The 17,601-nt window shown below is 46.0% G+C and overlaps 1 protein-coding gene across 1 annotated transcript; it reads right to left on the reverse strand.

Moving 5' to 3' along the window:
• Positions 1-3,662: 3,662 nt before the first annotated feature.
• On the reverse strand, positions 3,663-6,159 carry LOC136537688 (zinc finger CCCH domain-containing protein 25-like). Its single transcript, XM_066529645.1, has 5 exons — positions 5,898-6,159; positions 5,648-5,757; positions 5,335-5,522; positions 4,573-4,731; positions 3,663-4,061 (listed from the first exon to the last, which is right to left on the reverse strand). Exons 1-5 carry the CDS (start codon positions 6,068-6,070, stop codon positions 3,795-3,797), a joined length of 897 nt encoding a protein of 298 aa, XP_066385742.1. The 5' UTR covers positions 6,071-6,159; the 3' UTR covers positions 3,663-3,794.
• Between the last annotated feature and the right edge of the window lie 11,442 nt (positions 6,160-17,601).

Consider the following 17,601-nt stretch of genomic DNA (forward strand, 5'->3'; position numbering starts at 1 on the left):
AACAAATGATAATCTTTACCCATCATAACATGTTAATTTACATTAAAAATTGACACTAAGGCGAATAATCAAGAATGACACGACAAAACATCAAGTATTCTAATGTTCATGTTTTGTTCTTAATTATTTGACATTGTAGTATGTGATTTTTCAAGCAATTATTTTTTTACAAATACAATATAACTTTATTAATTATCTACAAAACAACTAATCGTTTGAGAAACACGTGAGGATTGATGACTCAAACTTCATTGACGACGAAAGTCTATTTAGTTCGCTGCTTTGAGAAACACGTGAGGATTGATGACTCAAACTTCGTTGACGACGAAAGTCTATTTAGTTCGCTGCTCAGTTGGCTTTTATACATATCACAATCAGCCATGTGCATTGTACTTGTTCTAACCAAAATATCGTAATAATTCTCTCATAGTTTCTTATAACCATATTTAAAACATATACCCTATCATTATCACGTAGTAATGTCATACCATTTGTGCATAAAATGTTTTATTGTAAAAGCAGTTTATAATAAGATTGCTATATTAGATTACAAAAATTGTATTTTCTTATTTCAAATAACATTATAGAAGACTAATGTGAGGTTAAGATTTAGAGGTGGCAATATAAGTTTTATATTAAACTAATACTTCTGAAAAAAGAATGAAAGTTATTCTAAATACTTTCTATCGAATGTGGGAAGAATTGACAAGAAGATGTGTTTACAATCTAAGAACTTCACTTAAGAAGATATGTCTATAGCCTTAAATATTGCTCAACCTAACAAATGTCACATACATTTCATGTAGGAAACAGTTTACATAACCCCCAACGTTTGACAAGTTGTCTACTTAACCCCCTCACATATAAAACCACGTATCTAACACCTTAAACTTTGTAAAACTAGATAAATAACCCTCTTGGAGTACTTGACATGGGATAGTAATGCCACGTAGGAGCTCTGGGCCATTGTCTTCTTATTCAATCCACCAGTTGGTTTCTCTCTCTTGCCCTTTTCAACTTGTGCTGCAGTGCTGCATAGGCTGTGCGCTCTCGCTCGCTATGCATCGTTGGTCCGCTCGAGCACGCCGTTGTTCCCAACCGCGTTAGGAGGCAGCCTCGCTCGCTCGCGAATGTCGTTGCCCGCGATGTCTCCTAGGCGTCCAACTACGGTGACGGCGAGGGCGAGTATGAGGGCGAGGGCGATGACGAGGAGGAGGCGACGGTGGTCGTGCGCATGCCGCGTGGACCTGGCCTGCGACCTCTCTCTCGTGCTTCTCCCGCCCTCGGGCTCCCTGGAGCCCTCGTCAGGGTCCGTCGTCGCGGGGGAGGCATTCGCGACCACCGGAGCTGCGTCGTCATGCGCGTCAAGGGGCGGGATCTTGGTGGATCTCGTCTCGCGCGCCTAGGGCCAAGGGCAGCAGGGGCGGAGCGGGAGCGGGATAGGGCCGAGGTCGGCATGTCGGTCTCCGTCGACGGCAATCACGTGCTCCACGTCCACTGCCTATGCAGAAGGCCTCGAAGAGGGGCTGCATGCATGTGCGCCGGGACGGGGAGGACGGGTTTAGGGGCGGGGGACGCGTGCGCGGGCACATCGAGCGCGCGAAAGCGCTCCACCGCGGGGGCCAGCCGTGGAGGCACGCGTGGGCCTCCGGAGATGTGGCAGAAGGAGTCTGACAGCTGTGCCCCACAGCCAGCGTGTCTTTTCTTGCCAGGTTGGAATGCCAAGTAGGCAAAACCAGATGCCAAAACCACTCCAGGGCTAAATAAACGGTTTGAGAAACTATCAGGGGTTGAAGTAGTCACAGTGCCAAAGCTGAGGGGTTATGTAGACTTTTTTTCATTTAACGTATGAGCAAAATAATTGACTTCTAGCAGTCTGGTTATCTGTGTGGTCATTGGTCAATCCATGTGCTTTGCAAACCATTGCACTAACACCATCTGTTAGGTAATCCATAATTGATGCTGTTGATTGCATAGCTTGGTGTGAGTAATTGCCACTAACACCATCTGTTAGGTAATCCATAATTGATGCTGTTGATTGCATAGCTTGGTGTGAGTAATTGCCCAAGTTAATTTGCCTAAGCCGGACTATGCACTATCCAATCGGTCTTGCTCAAGTTAATTATCACTGCTAGTCCTTAGAATGTACCGAGCACACCCGACATCACAATTTCAGTCGCAAGTCGTACAAAATTATATTGATAACCTGTTCGCTTGAACTTATCAGCCATGATATAATATTTTTCTCTCACAACGAATCAACTTCAGCCGGCTTATCAGCCGCAGAAACAGGGTAGCAAGACGATGGTCATGCCCGTCCCGTATATCCAAATGTAAGCCACATCTCTGGTTGCATAATGGGAATAGCACTGTTCAATAATGGGAATAGCAATGTGAGAACTGAAAACATCCGGATAGTGTTAGCCTATTTGATACTTTTATTTCGTCCATTCACATGATGCTTTGCAGTACCACTGTGCACTACAAATTTTCTACTGGAAATACGGCTCCTTTTAGGTTGCAGAGGCTGCTGCTGCAGGTAACAGTGGATCTTTTAGAATGCAGCACCTAAAACCCGTTTATTAGACCGTCTCCAACAACTCATGCAAAGAGGGACACATACCTAAAATCGGTCATGCACAGTTTTTTAGCCGGCTCCAACGGAAGACGCAATCGGAGCATGCATTTTGGGGACGAGGTCGACCGGGAGGCATATTTGCGTCGTCCTTCTCCAAGACGCAAAGTCTTCCGCGGCAGCCACCGCCTTCGTCCTCTCCCCGCAGCTCCTCGCCCTCGCCAAGCTCAACTCCGGAACCGGCATGGGGGCCGCCACCGCCTTCGTCACAGACAGTGGTGGAGCCCGCGCCGCCGCCGTGGTGGTGGAGACCACGCCACCGCCGTGGGAGCCCCGCGCAGCGCAGGCGATCCGCACCGCCCGCCTAGCCGCGCCGGCCCCCGCGCTGGATCCACCGCGGGGGCGTGCGCCACCGATGCCTGGAGCCGCGTGGGAGATGGCTGCCGCCGCCAGGCGCGCGCGGGCCCTCGCCGCCGGGCACGTGACCAACAGCCGGGCGAGCACATCTCCAGCAGGGGCCACGCGGGCACATCTCTGCCGAGCCCTCGCCGCCACCGGGACCTCCGCCGGCGGGCACATCTCCACCGGGAGAGGTGGACGGAGGGAGAGAGAGAGTGGAGGGAGATGAGAGCCACCGCCGCCTTCTTCTGAGAGAAAAGGGAGGCGGGTTGTTGGAGAAGGAAGGATTTGGATAGGTGGCCTATTTATTGTACATAACTTAAATCCAGGTATAGGTCGTTGATTTAGGTATCGATTGTTGGAGATATTCTTAGACTGGTGGAAGTGGAACCTGCCTTCTCACTCACATGCCTTGAGCATACAAACCAAGTAGCAAGCATGTTAACTTCTGGATATCATTTTCGTTGCACATCATCACGGAGCCAGAACAGGCGGAGCGCGTCCACCATCCTAGTTGAAGATTAACCAGTAAACAACTTCCTTGGCAAAAACCACGCAATTGGCACTAACAATCTAGTTAAATGATGTCAGCAATGTTAACTAAAAATGGTCCCAACCAGGGGTGTTTTACACCAGATGTAATCAAATGGAGGCATATAAAAAAAATACTTATCTGAATGATGCAGCAGCAGACGAAGGCGACTACATTCAAATATCAAAATTTAACAGCACTGGTTGTATTGTAAGTAAAGAGTACAATCATCTATCCCCACGGCCTCCTGCACCATTCGTACTCTTTGTAAACACTTCTTTCATGGCATCACTCTCTGCCGTACCTTGACCGCTTGCGATCATCATGTTCCACATCATATTTGCGTCTTTCTGATTTTTCTTCCCTTCCTCTGTCGGATCTGTCATCGTTTCTCTGCCTCTCATCTCGTAATCTCTCAGGTGACTTGTCACGCCTGTATCTGTCCCGGTCATCTGCTCTTCTATCATCGTGCCTACTCCTAGATTCTCGGTCTCCATACCGCTCTGATCTCGATGGTTCACCATCCCTAGAACTCTGACGACTGTTTATGTTTCTCTGAAAGCATAATTCACAACCATCAGAATAGGATGACAACATGATTACTCTATACTCGCAGAAAAAGGTTACTGATAAGCTACAGGCTCAATTATACAAGGATACATATTTTCACCAAATAAAAACAGAAGCAAAGGGATCACATGATGTTACATTAGCATTAAAAATTTCCACACTCAGAAGCATATGCACATGTGAACAAATAACAGAAACTTTATCACAAGTGTGCATGTTTTTAATTTATAAGAAAAAAAACTTGCTTTGCATTTGTCTAAAGACTTGCAACTTGCAATTACAAGTTTGTAGCATATCTAGAAACAAGGAAACATGGGGTACACTTGCAAGAAACATTATGTTAAATTGACATGATAGATGATACCCATTTTCTAGCTAGTAATGCATCTGAAAATAATGTTTTATAAGAACACAAATTACTGCAAGTCAGGTATTGGTTTGCATACTGTGCATTCCCAGTGAATAATCCTAGAACCAAGGGCATCCATTGACCTACCTGCTCATCATGCGAAAATTTGCAGGATGGGCCACGACTACACTCGCCTTTCTGGAAAGCATAGCACATGCCTCGGCTCTTTGGTACATCACTGTGTTTGTCATGCTCCCATCGTGCACCGCTATCCTCTTTAGAACCCCAACCGGTGTTTGCATTTCTCTGAAAAACAATCCACAAACATCAGAATATGTCACCAAACCAATAACAATAACAAAGCAACATGTTGCTATGCTAATGATTAGCATCAGTATACATATAAAGTAGAAATATGAAATTTGAAATTAAGCACAGGCAATAATCTTTCAGTGCCTGTTTGGAACTTTGGATATGGAGTAACTGGACCCAAACAAATCCCAAAAAAAAATCTATGGTGACAACCCCCACCCCCGGTCTAAAAACGAACAGGGTATTTTGCACAAGCCATAGAATCCCACAACAGTGCCAAGGAATCTCACAGATGTAAATGTGGGTTTCACCCTGATTAGGCCATTCAGTGATTCAACTGGAGTACAGGTTAAGCCATGTCAATACAAAGACCTAGCACATTGAAGCTTATGTTGCTTCCAGCAATCACGAGAAACATCGGTAAACTTCATTAAACATTGGTTGTGAGATGACAGAATACCCAACTCCCCTCAGCGACCAAACTGATTGACAACTGATATATTGCTTCTCAAAGATATTACCAGCATTGGTTTGCTTACTGGCATTCCAATGGATAATCACACCACAGTTTTATCGATGCATTCACAGCACACTGACCTGCTCATCATGCGAATATCTGCAGGAAGCTCCCCGGTTGCACTCGCCTTTCTGGAAAGCGTAGCAGACTCCCCGGGCCTCCCTCTTCTTCTGCTGCTCCTCCTCATCTTCCTCCTCCTTCTTCTTGTACTTGCTCACATGGTCAACCCTTATGATCCTCCCAAGAACTTTAGCTCCATTCAAATTGTCTTCACCATGCGCAATTAGGCAAACAAGAATAATAGATATTAGGACTCGAGCAGGTAATTAACTGAAACTGAATACAGAAGCGACCAAAGAATAATAGGGAGAGAGGGGCGAAAAGGATGCTTACCAACAGCGAGAATCGTGCTTCTCTGGTCCTCGTACGCAAGGAACGCGAACCCCTTGGATTTTCCGGTGCCCTTGTCGCGCACGAGGTTCACGTCGACCACCTCACCGTACCTGCCAAAGGGGGAGACAGGGGACTCGTCAGATCTCCCTGCCGGTATCCATTCGAAGGGGAGGGGAAGGAAGAAGGGAGGGACGGAGGGAGGGGAAGAAAGGTAGGCGTGAAGTGGAGGAGGTGAGGGTTTGTGACTCACTGCGCGAAGATGGCAAGGAGGTCGCCCTCGGTGAGGTCGAAGGGAACGCCGCCGACGTAGACGTAGGCGGAGTCCTTGAACTTGGCGTGCCACGACGCGTCCTCGCCGATGCCCAGGAGCGCCTCTTTCTGGTTGATAACCTGCGTCCGCTTCACCTGCGTGAGGGGATTCATCGCCGCCGCTCCGGCCGCCGGCGCCGACTACTCGAACGGCGACGGATTGGGAGACGAAGAGGAGGCTTTTGGATCGGTGAGGTCGGGCCAGGAAAACCGTGCCCCCACGGCCCGCGGCCCACTCTGGCGGGCTGAAAATTCAAGTCTGGACCACTGGACCTGACCCGGAGATTTTCTGGGTCGGGTCTGCTCACTCGGTCTCAAGTTAAATTAACTTCTAGAATTATCATAAATCAAACTATTTTAAACTTGACAAATTTACAGAAAAAATAAAATTTTATGACACTAAATTAGTATTACTAAATACATCGTGAAATATGTTTTCATAATATATTTATGTGATGTTATTATTATTATAACTCTTTTATATAAAATTAGTCAAACTTAACGTAGAATTGATATCTCTCTCTATATATTCTTATAAAGTTAAATCCTACTGGATGATTTTTTCTTTATGCAAGGTGTCAACATCATTTCCCACTAAGTGACTCACTAGATGTTCTATCTTTTCATGCAAGGTGTCCACATCATTTCTCACAAAGTCCATGTCATCTCTTATTAATTACAAAAAATATCCACGTCATCTCTATCATGTGCTTTCTACCAAATTTGATACAATAAAATAACACACTAGTGCATAAACCTTAACGGAGATGGGCCTTTTGGATTAACGGAGGAGGGTAAACCATCTACCTTTGTCCAAAGGTCACGGTTAATTCGTGAACTACGGAAGCGGTTGCTTTGCACGCCTCGCCCACCTCAATTAATCAATTAACGGAGGCATTAACCGAGGCGGTCTCCGTTAATGTCCTTCAGAAAACCCAAAAAAATTAAAAACTTACGACTTTGGAGAGTCAAATCCATGATTTGTCACTCAACACCACCACGTCTCTACCACTACATCACATAGTCTTTCATGTCTATATGTAATATGATATCTTTTTATATTAATATTCTGTAATATTATATTAGATATTTTGGCTACTAAATGAACTCAAATAAAAAAAACTTTTAACTATAAAGTTTTAAATCTTGTCAAGTACTACAACTTGGTATAGAATCAGAGATAGTTTAAAAAAATCACAAAATTGGGTCTCAAAATATTTGAATTTCAAACACATATTTGAGACTCTAGATAACTTTAAATCAAAAACTTGTCAATATCAAACATGTAGATAAGGTCGACCACCATAACTTTAGTATTAATTGTATGAACATTTGAGATCATTTAGAAATTCTAAATTTTAAATTTCAAAATCAATAACCTTCGAACGCATATTTGGGACTCTAAACATCTTCAAATTAAAAACTTTTTAACTATAAAGTTGTAGATTCTATTGAGAACTATGACTTTTGTGTAGATCATGTCAACATCCAAGATCGTTTGATAATTTTAAAATTTAAAATTCAAAATATGTGCACCTACAATAATATTTTGGGACCCTAAACTATTTCAGTTCAAAAACTTTTGAACTATAAAGTTGTAGATCTTGTCGAGAGCTGCAATTTTGATATAAAGTTTGTCTTCGTTCGAGTTTATATAAAATAATTATGATTTTTTTGTTGTTATAATCAGCCTGTTCGCTTGTTGGTTTCAGCCAGCCCAAACCAGCCAGCCAACAGTGTTTTCCTCTCACAATAAACCAGCACCAGCCAGCCCAAACCAGCCCAGAAACCAACCAGCGAACAGGCCGAATAAGACGTCCGCCTCCAAAAATAGTCGATTAACTGAGGCGGTTGGCTTACGATGCCCGCCTCGGTTAATCCATTAACTGAGGTGGTTGTCTTAAGACAACCGTCTCGGTTAATCATTGCTTTATGGTGATTAACCGAGATGGTTGTTGGGGCGGCTGCCCTGCCATGAATAACTATGACGAGCAACCGGCCCAACCTCCTCGGAGGCCATTTTCCAAACGCATCACATAAATTTTTTTTGTAGTGGTGACATGCAAGTCAAATTCATATATATACAACATAATACTATATAGTAATGCTAAGTATGTAATATATTTATTTTTAAGAAAATCTCGCAGCAACACGAAGGATAGTCTTCAAGTTTTAAGACAGTGATAGTACTTTTTTTTAAGTGCATCGTGTTTTCTCAAGTATAAAAAGGCTATCTCTTCTCCTCATCAACTATTTCTCTCTCTTAATTGGTAAACCGGATATTTAGACTCCTCTAACTTTTGCTGATTTATCTCCCTAAATGGTTTACACGTGACACCACGAAAGAGATAATCGAACTTTCATGCTAATTCATAAGTCAACTAGAATTTATAAAAAAAAAACTATAGAATAATCTTTGATAAAATTATCTAATATCTTTCAAAAAAATATGCATTAAAATTACTCAAAATCTAATTTACTGTTGGATTTTTCGAAAATTTGAAGTGTTTTTAATATGGGGAAATTGTCTGTTGGGTATCGAAAGTGATGGTCATTTGCTAGCGGACACCCACTTTAGAGTATTTTTCAGAAGACACTCTGGTTCGTTGAAATTAGGCAACATGACACCGCGGGCCGATTTCAGCCGGTTGAGGAGAGAGACAATTTCATTTTGGACATCCGGTGCCCCTGAGCCACTTGGGTCCGCTCCCAACCTGGTCAGCCCATAAGAACCGTCCCCGACCCGACGTCGAACACCCCCCAGGGGCTGCCACCTCGACCATCTCCGTCACCTCTGTGTCCCTCCACCCGCCCTGCCTCAGGACGTGGCCCAGCCAGTCAAGATAGCTGTCAATCTAGTGTGGGTTCCTGGACCGCCGGAGGACCGCAACGACACGGTGGATGCCTCCGAGGAGGATGAGTCGTGGCGACGGCTGTCAGACGCCGTGTCGCTCCAGAACTCGATCCAGCGCGGCGCCTTGCCGCCGCAGGGCGCGTCGAGGCTGCGACGCGTGCACGACGTGGCAGCGCCGACAGCGGCCTCGCCAGCGTGCTGCTGTTGCGACAGCGGCGCCACCGACAACGGCGGCGCCCGTGGGTCCAGCGACTAGAAGCCGGCGTCGCGGGTGAAGAAGTGGAGGAGGTCAAGGCCACAACAGAGGATGTGGTCGTCGATGATGAAAAACACTGGGTCCTCCCAAAGGCAGGGGTGGTAGGGCAGGAAGCAGCGGTCGAAGAGCGGCACGAGCAGCGCCGCGCGTCGAATGGCGGCGTGGGCCAGCCACAGCGTGTGGTCGGTGTCAACAGGGCGTGCGCCCCAGCACGGGCCGCGCAGGCGTCGGCGCGCAGCTCCACTGCGCCACGAGTGACTGCGGCGGGCGGCTCCAGTGCGGTGGCCTCGGCGGCGCAGCGCTGGCGCAGGTGAACCTCCACCGCGGCAACGGCAACAACGACTAGACCTCGTACGGGTGAGGAAGCTGGAGGCAACGACGGTGTAGGCGAGGACGTCGTCTTCGGTCCTAGCTGGCTTCCCCGCGTCCTTTCCCTCCTCTGCTGGATTAGCGTCGCCCAAAGCTCCCAACAGGATCCATAGGCGCTGGATCTAGACCGCTCTCCTAGCTGCTCACCTCATAGCTGCTCGCCTCCGCGCTCGCGCCCGCGCCCATGCCGCCTCTTGTTCCACCGCGGAAGACGCGCTCGTCCCGACTTCGCCTGGGCTCTGCGGCTCGTTCCCCTGCTTCCACGGCGCAACGCGGTTCTTACGTGGTCCAACCAGACCGGGTTGGGGGCGGACCCAGGTGTAGCTTAGGGGCATCGAATGTCCAAAACAAAATTATCTCTCTCCTCAACCGACTGAAACCGGCCCGCGGTGTCTTGTGGCCTAGTTTCAACGAACTAGAGTGTCTTCTGGTAAAATGCTCTAAAGTAGGTGTCCACTAGCAAATGACTATCACTTTAGATGTCCAACATACAATTTCCCCTTTTAATATTGTTGGTAGACTAAAACAATTTTTCTTTAATTTTTTAGATGGATCATATTTTAATATTTTTAAATGCATATCTTCCTAAGAAAGAGTATTCGTAGTTCGTGTATCACATGCATAATACATTTTTTATATTTTCAATTTTTTAGATTAGTACTTAGCACATGCAATTATATATTCATTCAAGATATTTACATCATTAAACAATATCATTCACTAACATATTTTTAAGTTGTCCACATCATCCATTATAATGTATTATGATATTTCTCCGTTCATATAAGTAATATAAGTAGTATGATTTAATCGGAATTTCTACGGCAACATGCAGAGTATCGTTATAGTTGAACTTATGGGCAATCATCTCTTTGGTTCACTAGAGGTACGATCCATCTCTTTGGCAGGGGGAAAACTCCAGCAATCCTCCACAAAACTAGCACAAGTCCAAATGACTTAGGCTCTGTTCGGCAGGACTGGAAAAATAAGCTAAAATACCGTTCCGGCTGATTGTTGTGAGAGAAAAAAACTGTTCTGTCTGAAAACACTGTTCAGCCGAACAGTGCCTGTGTGAGTGTGCGCCCCAGCCCCAGCCCAGCATTCCAGCCAGCCGAACGCGCCCTTAGGGCATCCACAAGTAGATGTTGTCGATTTCGATAATGACGTGGAGCGATTCTGAAATGGCCTATAATTTTAATATCAAACACTTTCATTTATGTTGTATGGTCCTTGGCCCTCCATATTCTAAAAAAAAAGTTATATCTATGTTCTCTTGTGATTGATTGCGAGAGCAAAAAGCAACGTAGGTCCACCATATCATTGGGTTCATATATTTCTCGCTAGTGACGAACAAATTGCTAGCGTCCTTTATGTCAGTTTTTTAGCATAGTCAGCAATCAAATCGTTTTGTTAGGGACACTCTTAGTACCGTGATAAAATTAGGGGCTGCCTGTACATTCAATTATCCCTTTTACAAACATGTGGAACGATGTCAATTATTGCTTTGTATTCCATCGGAGATGTGCATTGTCCGAATTAAACAATTTGACGAGGTAAATAAGAAGCGGAAAGTATAGTAGGGGTGAACAGACCATGTTATGGACGGCATACAAACACCAATTTGTTTCACCATAAATCCATGGGATGTACTTTTATAATGCTTTTCTTTATGTTGAAATTATCACTGTATTTCCCCATACTTTTTATATTTAAAAGTTTTTTGAAACTGGATTTAAAAGTATTTTACTAGAACGCCAAGTCTAAAATATAAGAGCAACTCCAACAGAGTCCCTACTTAAAACCTTAAAATCAAATTTAACAATTTAAGACAAAAAAAAGAGAGAGGTCCAATAGGGTTACTACTGGAGCCCTCAAAGTTGAGAAGGCTCTCAAATCCTTCTTCGAGCCCTCATTCCTAGGGGCCTTCGAGGAGGCCTCCAAATTTCTATTGGGGTTGTTGGTCCCTCTTTGAAAGCTCTAGTTTGATTTTGGTTAATTGATAAAACCCTAAGTGCTAACCTAGTTTATCAAAATAATTATGAGATAGGTAGCACTACTCCAAGTGATGAAGCAATGGTGAAGATCATGACAATGGTGATGGCATAGTGATGGTCAAATGCTTAAGCTTGAAAAAGAAGAAAGAGAAATAAAAAACAAAAGGCTCAAGGCAAAGGTATAAAATGTAGGAGCCATTTTATTTTAGTGATCAAGACACTTAGTGAGTGTGATCACATTTAGGATAGATAGCCGTACTATTAAAAGGAGTGAAACTCGTATCGGAATGCGGTTATCAAAGTACCACTAGATGCTCTAACTCATTGCATATGCATTTAGGATCTAGTGGAGTGCTAACACCCTTGAAAATGTTTGTGAAAATATGCTAACACTTGTGCACAAGGTGATACACTTGGTGGTGTTGGCACATCTACAAAGAAGGTGCTTTCGGGAAAAATAGAATGCCTATTTTCTATTGCGCCGGATGCAAATTCTTGTGGTTGGCACATTTGAGCAAGGGTGAAGAAGTTAGAAGTGAAAACGAGTTGATCGTGAAGACGCTGGCGTCGGTCAACTGACCGGACGCTGGGTCTAAAAGCACCGGACCCTAGCAGCGTGCGTCCGGTCAAACTGATGGGTCTGCACAGTACCGAGGGTATTGCACCAGACACTGGTCTGTGTCTGGTCAAGGTGGACCGGACACGTCCAATCGAAGAAATACGTCTTGGGGAGCTTACTGGAAACGACCGGACGCTGAGGATTTTGCGTCCGGTCAGTTTAGCCGGAGCGTCCGGTCAACTACGTAGCCGTTGAAATCTGACGAATAGCGTTTGAAGCTAGTGACACGTGGCATGAATCAGTGGACCGGACGCTGAGTCCAGGGTCCGGTCTGTATGACCGGAGCGTCCGGTCAGAGCGCGTTTTGCCCAGTGAAGGGGTATAACGGCTCTATTTGATTGGGGCTCTATTTATAGCCCCATGGCCGGCTCAAGGGAAATCTCTTGCACATTTTCATTGACATAGCAACCTTGTGAGCTTAGCCAAAGTCCTTCCACTCATCTCCATCATTGATTCATCATCTTTGTGAGATTGGGAGAGAATCTAAGTGCATTGCTTGAGTGATTGCATCTAGAGGCACTTGGTATTCGTGTTGCGCTGCGGATTTTGCTTGTTACTCTTGGTGGTTGCCACCACCTAGACGGCTCGGTGCAGCGGTGGAGGATAGGCACGAGTTGGTGATTGTTCGTGGCCGTCTCCGGTGATTGTGAGGGGAGTTGTACCTTCCCCGGCGGAGCGCCGAAAGGTAACTCTAGTAAATTGCTCGTGTCATTGAGTTACCTCACTTGTGGGTCGGTTCTTGCGGTGTCCTATCGTGTGGACGAGGTTTGTGAAACACCTCTTAGCCGCCGAACCACCAAGTGTTGGTCGACACAACAGGGACGTAGCGTGTTGGCAAACACGTGAACCTCGGGAGAAAATCAATTGTCTCTTGTCTTTGGCATTCTTCCGGTGATTGGCTATATATTCATCTTGTGATTGGTTCATCCCCTACACGTCGGTATAATCACCCTACTCACTTATTTATATTCTTGCAAACTAGTTGACACAAGCTCTTTAGTGTAATTAGAATTGAGAGCTTGCTTTATTATTTACATTCATCTAGTTGAGCTCTTTAGAGTAGCAAGGTTGAGAGCTCTTAGTGAGTAATTACATAGCAAGTTTGTGTGCCTAAGTAATCATTGCAACTAGAATTGTTGGATAGGTAGCTTGCAACCCTTGTAGAGCTAGAGTAAGTTTGCATTACGCTATTTGTCATACTAATCAAATTGCTCTAGTTGATTTGTAGATTTTTAAATAGGCTATTCACCCCCTCTAGCCATATTAAGACCTTTCACTCCTGCTTGAGCACAAATCCACCACCAGATCTCTCCGTTGCTTCCCCATCAGCGATGCACCACCTCTACAACCTCTCCTCTACTTCCCCATTGCCGGCGGACCTCCTCCACTCGCAGCGTGTGGCGCTCACGTCTGCCTGTTCGTGGCGCCTTGCTCCCCACATGCGGCTGCCCTACTCGCGGCGAGTCCTGCTCCCCAGCCACGGTTGCCTGTGCAGCAAGGAACCCGTGCCCTGCTCCCATGGGTGCCTAGGGCCAACACCCTGCTAATTCTGTCCGTGACTACTTGCTACAAGCCGGCCCCTCTCTGCCCATGGATAGGGATGGCCCCTCTCCACCCGCAGGAGACGCATGGCCGAGTTAGTCGATGGGAAGAAGGTAAGAAAGAGGATGACAAGCGAGCCCCGCATGTCATTGTTTACTAGAATGGTTTTGAGGGCCATGCTTTGAGGCAACTGCTGGAGTACAAACGAAAAAATATGAACCTCACAAGTAGGGAATCCATCAAATAAAAAGCAAAGGCATTATTTTGAGGGCTCCTATTGGGGTTGCTCAAAGAGTATACCACACAAGGGCATCCCCTAGACCATGCTCCCGGGCCCCCGGCTGCACGCGCCTTGCGCCGACCCCCGGCCTGCCACAATCGTGTGATGCGACAGCGCGCTTGCTTCCCCTTTGAAAGGTCCTAATATAGCTAGGGGGGTGAATAGCCTATATAAAACTATACCAAATCACTTAGATCAATTTGTTAGTACGTTAAACGGTGAAATGCAATTTTGCTCTAGCTCTACAAGGGTTGTAAGCCACCTACCCAACAATTCTAATCGCTATGATCACTAATTCACACTCAAGCCTAGGTTGCTACTTGCTAAGCTAGTGAGCTCTCAAAGACTAACTAAATAGCCTCACTAACCAAACTAACAAGCTCTCACAACTAGCTACACTAAAGAGCTTAACACTAGGCAAGAAATTAAGTAATGTAAATGCAAGAGAGGGGTTATGATGATTATACCACCACGTAGAGGGAGATGAACCAATCAATATGAATGTCAATCAATCACCGAGAGAAATCCAATCACAAGATGACACATGATTTTTCTCTCGAGGTTCACGTGCTTGCTGGCATGCTAGTTCCCGTTGTGTCGACCAACACTTGGTGGTTCGACGGCTAATAGGTATCACACACCTTGTCAACACTTAGCGCCGTAAGAACCTACCCACAATTGAGGTAACTTAATGCCATGGGTAATTTACTAGAGTTACCATTCAGCTCTTCACCGAGGAAGGTACAAGACCCATCACAAATCATCGGAAGGCAGCCACAAACAATCACCAACTCGTGTCGATGCTTCTCCGCTGCTCCAAGTCATCTAGGTGGCGGCAACCACCAAGAGTAACAAGAAATCCGCAGCCACAACGATCCCCAAGTGCCATTAGATACAATCACTCAAGCAAATGTGCTAGGAATCATTCCCAATCTCACTATGATGTTAAATCAATGATGAAGATGAGTGGAAGGTGTTTGCTTAGGCTTACAAGGATGTATCATAGGTGAAAATATTCAAGAGAGTGAGCCCAAGGCAAAGCACTTCTATTTATAGAGCCCCTAAGACTCAAAGAGTCGTTGGGAGCTTGCAGACACGACCGGACTCACTGACCGGACGCACCCTAGCATCTGGTCCTCTGATGTCTGCCACATGTCACTCCTTTGAATCCCGTGTGTTAGATCTCCAATGGTCAAGTTTTCATGCGTCAGCACTTTAGTTATGACCAGACGTGACCCTTGAATGACCGGACGCTCGACCACCGCATGTCAGATCGACTCTAGAAACTACACCGAGAGGTTTTTCTTAGACCGGACGCATCAGGTCAGAGGTGACCTGACGCGCCCCAGTGTCTAGTCCTCACTGCCTCACTCGCTGTGTCACTAAGCTGCCTACATCAGTGAACATCACTTGCGACCGGACACAGCCACTGTGCGTCTGGTTGCGCTGCCGCTCCAGCGTCCAATCGGCACCTCATGCTACGCCTCCTCTAGACCGAGTGACCGAACGCAGCCACCGTGTCTGATCCCAATGTCTGATCACACTGTGGCCCTCTTGGCCAAGTCTGTACCACCTCGGGTCAACTGACCAGACGCATTTGGTCATATCGAGACTAGTGTCTGGTCACGTGTAGTGACCCCTTTCACAAAATCTAACTCCTCAAACTCTTTACCCTTGCTTCCAAGTTGCTAACCATAATGTGTATAACTTGTATGCACGTATATTAGCATTTTTCAAAGCATTTTATAAGGGTCAATTGTTAGCACACTAGGTCCCTAATGCATATGCAAGAATCATGTCACCTAGTGGCACTCAATAACCGCTTAGCCAAAAATTTCTCCTCTTTATAGTACGGCTATCAATCCTAAATCACTCACACCCTCTATGATGTCTTAAGTGCAAACCAAAAATGGCTCCTATCATTATACCTTTGCCTTGAGCCTATTTTTGTTTTTCTCTTTCTTTGTTTTTCAAATGTGAAGCACTTGATCCATCTTTTTGTGGCCATCACCTTCACCATGACCATCATCTAGCTCCACCACTTGGATTGGACTACCTTATCTAATTCACACACTTAGATCAAATGTTAGTCCTAGGGTTTCATCAATTATCTAAAACCAAACTAGGGCTTTCACCCTTGCATGTGTCATGCCCGCTCATGTAGTCTTGTGTGTCCCGCTACGCCGGTGACAACGCATCCGCACAGTTGTCATGTCCGCGGAGCCCTTGGATGGGAAGCCATGAAAGCCTACCACCAAGGACGTGCCTTGCTGAGGAGTGAGGATGCGACGCACTAGAAACTACTACGTTGTATGGTGCAGTTTCTAAACGTGATTTCTTGCCGACTCCTTTAAGCTATAGAAACTATGTAGTTTTAGAGTTGGGACTCTTCTAAGCTCAAAATGGCAGTGCTAGCGCCGGGACATCTAGATGGACACGCGTGTCCGGACGCCCACGCCTACTGTTGTAACACCCTTGGTGTTACACCATAAATCATTTACTAAAATATGTCATGAGCATCATGTTTATGTGTTAATGCAAGTGATAAAGTGTGTAGATCAATTTCTATAACTCGAAACGATCAACTAAAATGTGGAGCAAAAGTTGATTCGATAGTTATGTTATATCACTTAGGGTTTAAAACCAATTTTTATTAAGCAAAAATACTATAGAACATGTGTGTGATACTTAAATAAAGTTTGAAGTACAAACTTTATAGATGACAATGAAATACTTGCGGTCGAAAAATGATATTACTAGCTAATATTTCCACTAGCTTAGAGATCGCAAATGGAAATCAAATTCAGCTCTAAAACTTAGAAATTTTCAAGTTTGTCGACTGATAGACATTTCTATGTTTAGCAATTTATTGTGAGAGATTGGGTTAAGGAGTAGGGTAGTATTATGGCTTGTTTTAGTAGCCTAATATACCCTCTAAGGTATAGCAAAAGTGGTTGAGGATTGGATCAACAGTTTAGACGTCTCAAACGCTTTAAAATCCATGTATAACATGAAGTAAGGCCGTCTTCTTATGTTGGGCGCAGTCACCAGGCCATCTTGCCCCGACGTTGCGACGTCGGTGTGCCGGGCGCGCGTGCACGTGCGCACGTGGCCACGCTAGCCGATTGTTGCTGCCGTAGCCTAGGCACGCCGCTAGCCGCCAACCGTGAGCCGCCGCGCCCGCCGCTCACCTACGCCTGGCTGTCCTACCGCCATGCCGTGCTGCCGTCGCTGCCATCGTGCCACCTAGGCTTGGCCAAGGCCAGCCATAGTGAGCCACTGGCCCTGTGCCCTACTGCTCTGCCTCGCACTGCCATTTGGGTGCCACCACAGCCACGCTGCCCTGCTGTTGCGTCTGCACTGCTGGCACTACTCACATCACGACGCTGCTGTCATGTCGTCGTTGCGTCCGCACTGATCCGCTGCACCTCTGTGCTTTTGCTATCCCTATGCGTGTCACCTCTGCCATGCGCACATGGGTGAGCCACCGTCGCCATGCCATTTATGGCACTACGGCGCATGGGCCACGCCGGTCGGACGCGCGCACGTGTTTTCCACAGCGTCGACGCTTGGGCCTCCCATGCTCACCACTCGCGTCCTACCAATGCATGGATGAGCTAAGCCCACCTACCACGCTGTCTCTCTCTTTCCCTCTTTCTCTCTCTGTTTTCCGCCGCCATCGCCTCGTGTCACGGTGAAGCCAAAGAGCGAGCACCTCTCATCAATTCCTC

Source organism: Miscanthus floridulus, chromosome 2 (genome assembly GCF_019320115.1).
Source record: "Miscanthus floridulus cultivar M001 chromosome 2, ASM1932011v1, whole genome shotgun sequence".
Lineage (NCBI taxonomy): Eukaryota > Viridiplantae > Streptophyta > Magnoliopsida > Poales > Poaceae > Miscanthus > Miscanthus floridulus.

Excerpts from the sequence above, each read along its gene's own strand:
- LOC136537688 (XM_066529645.1), bottom strand. The coding sequence starts at position 6,070 with ATGAATCCCCTCACGCAGGTGAAGCGGACGCAGGTTATCAACCAGAAA. Across the intron at positions 4,732-5,334 it reads GATATTCGCATGATGAGCAG|AGAAATGCAAACACCGGTTG; the intron begins GTCAGTGTGCTG and ends ATTGTTTTTCAG. Across the intron at positions 4,062-4,572 it reads AATTTTCGCATGATGAGCAG|AGAAACATAAACAGTCGTCA; the intron begins GTAGGTCAATGG and ends TTATGCTTTCAG.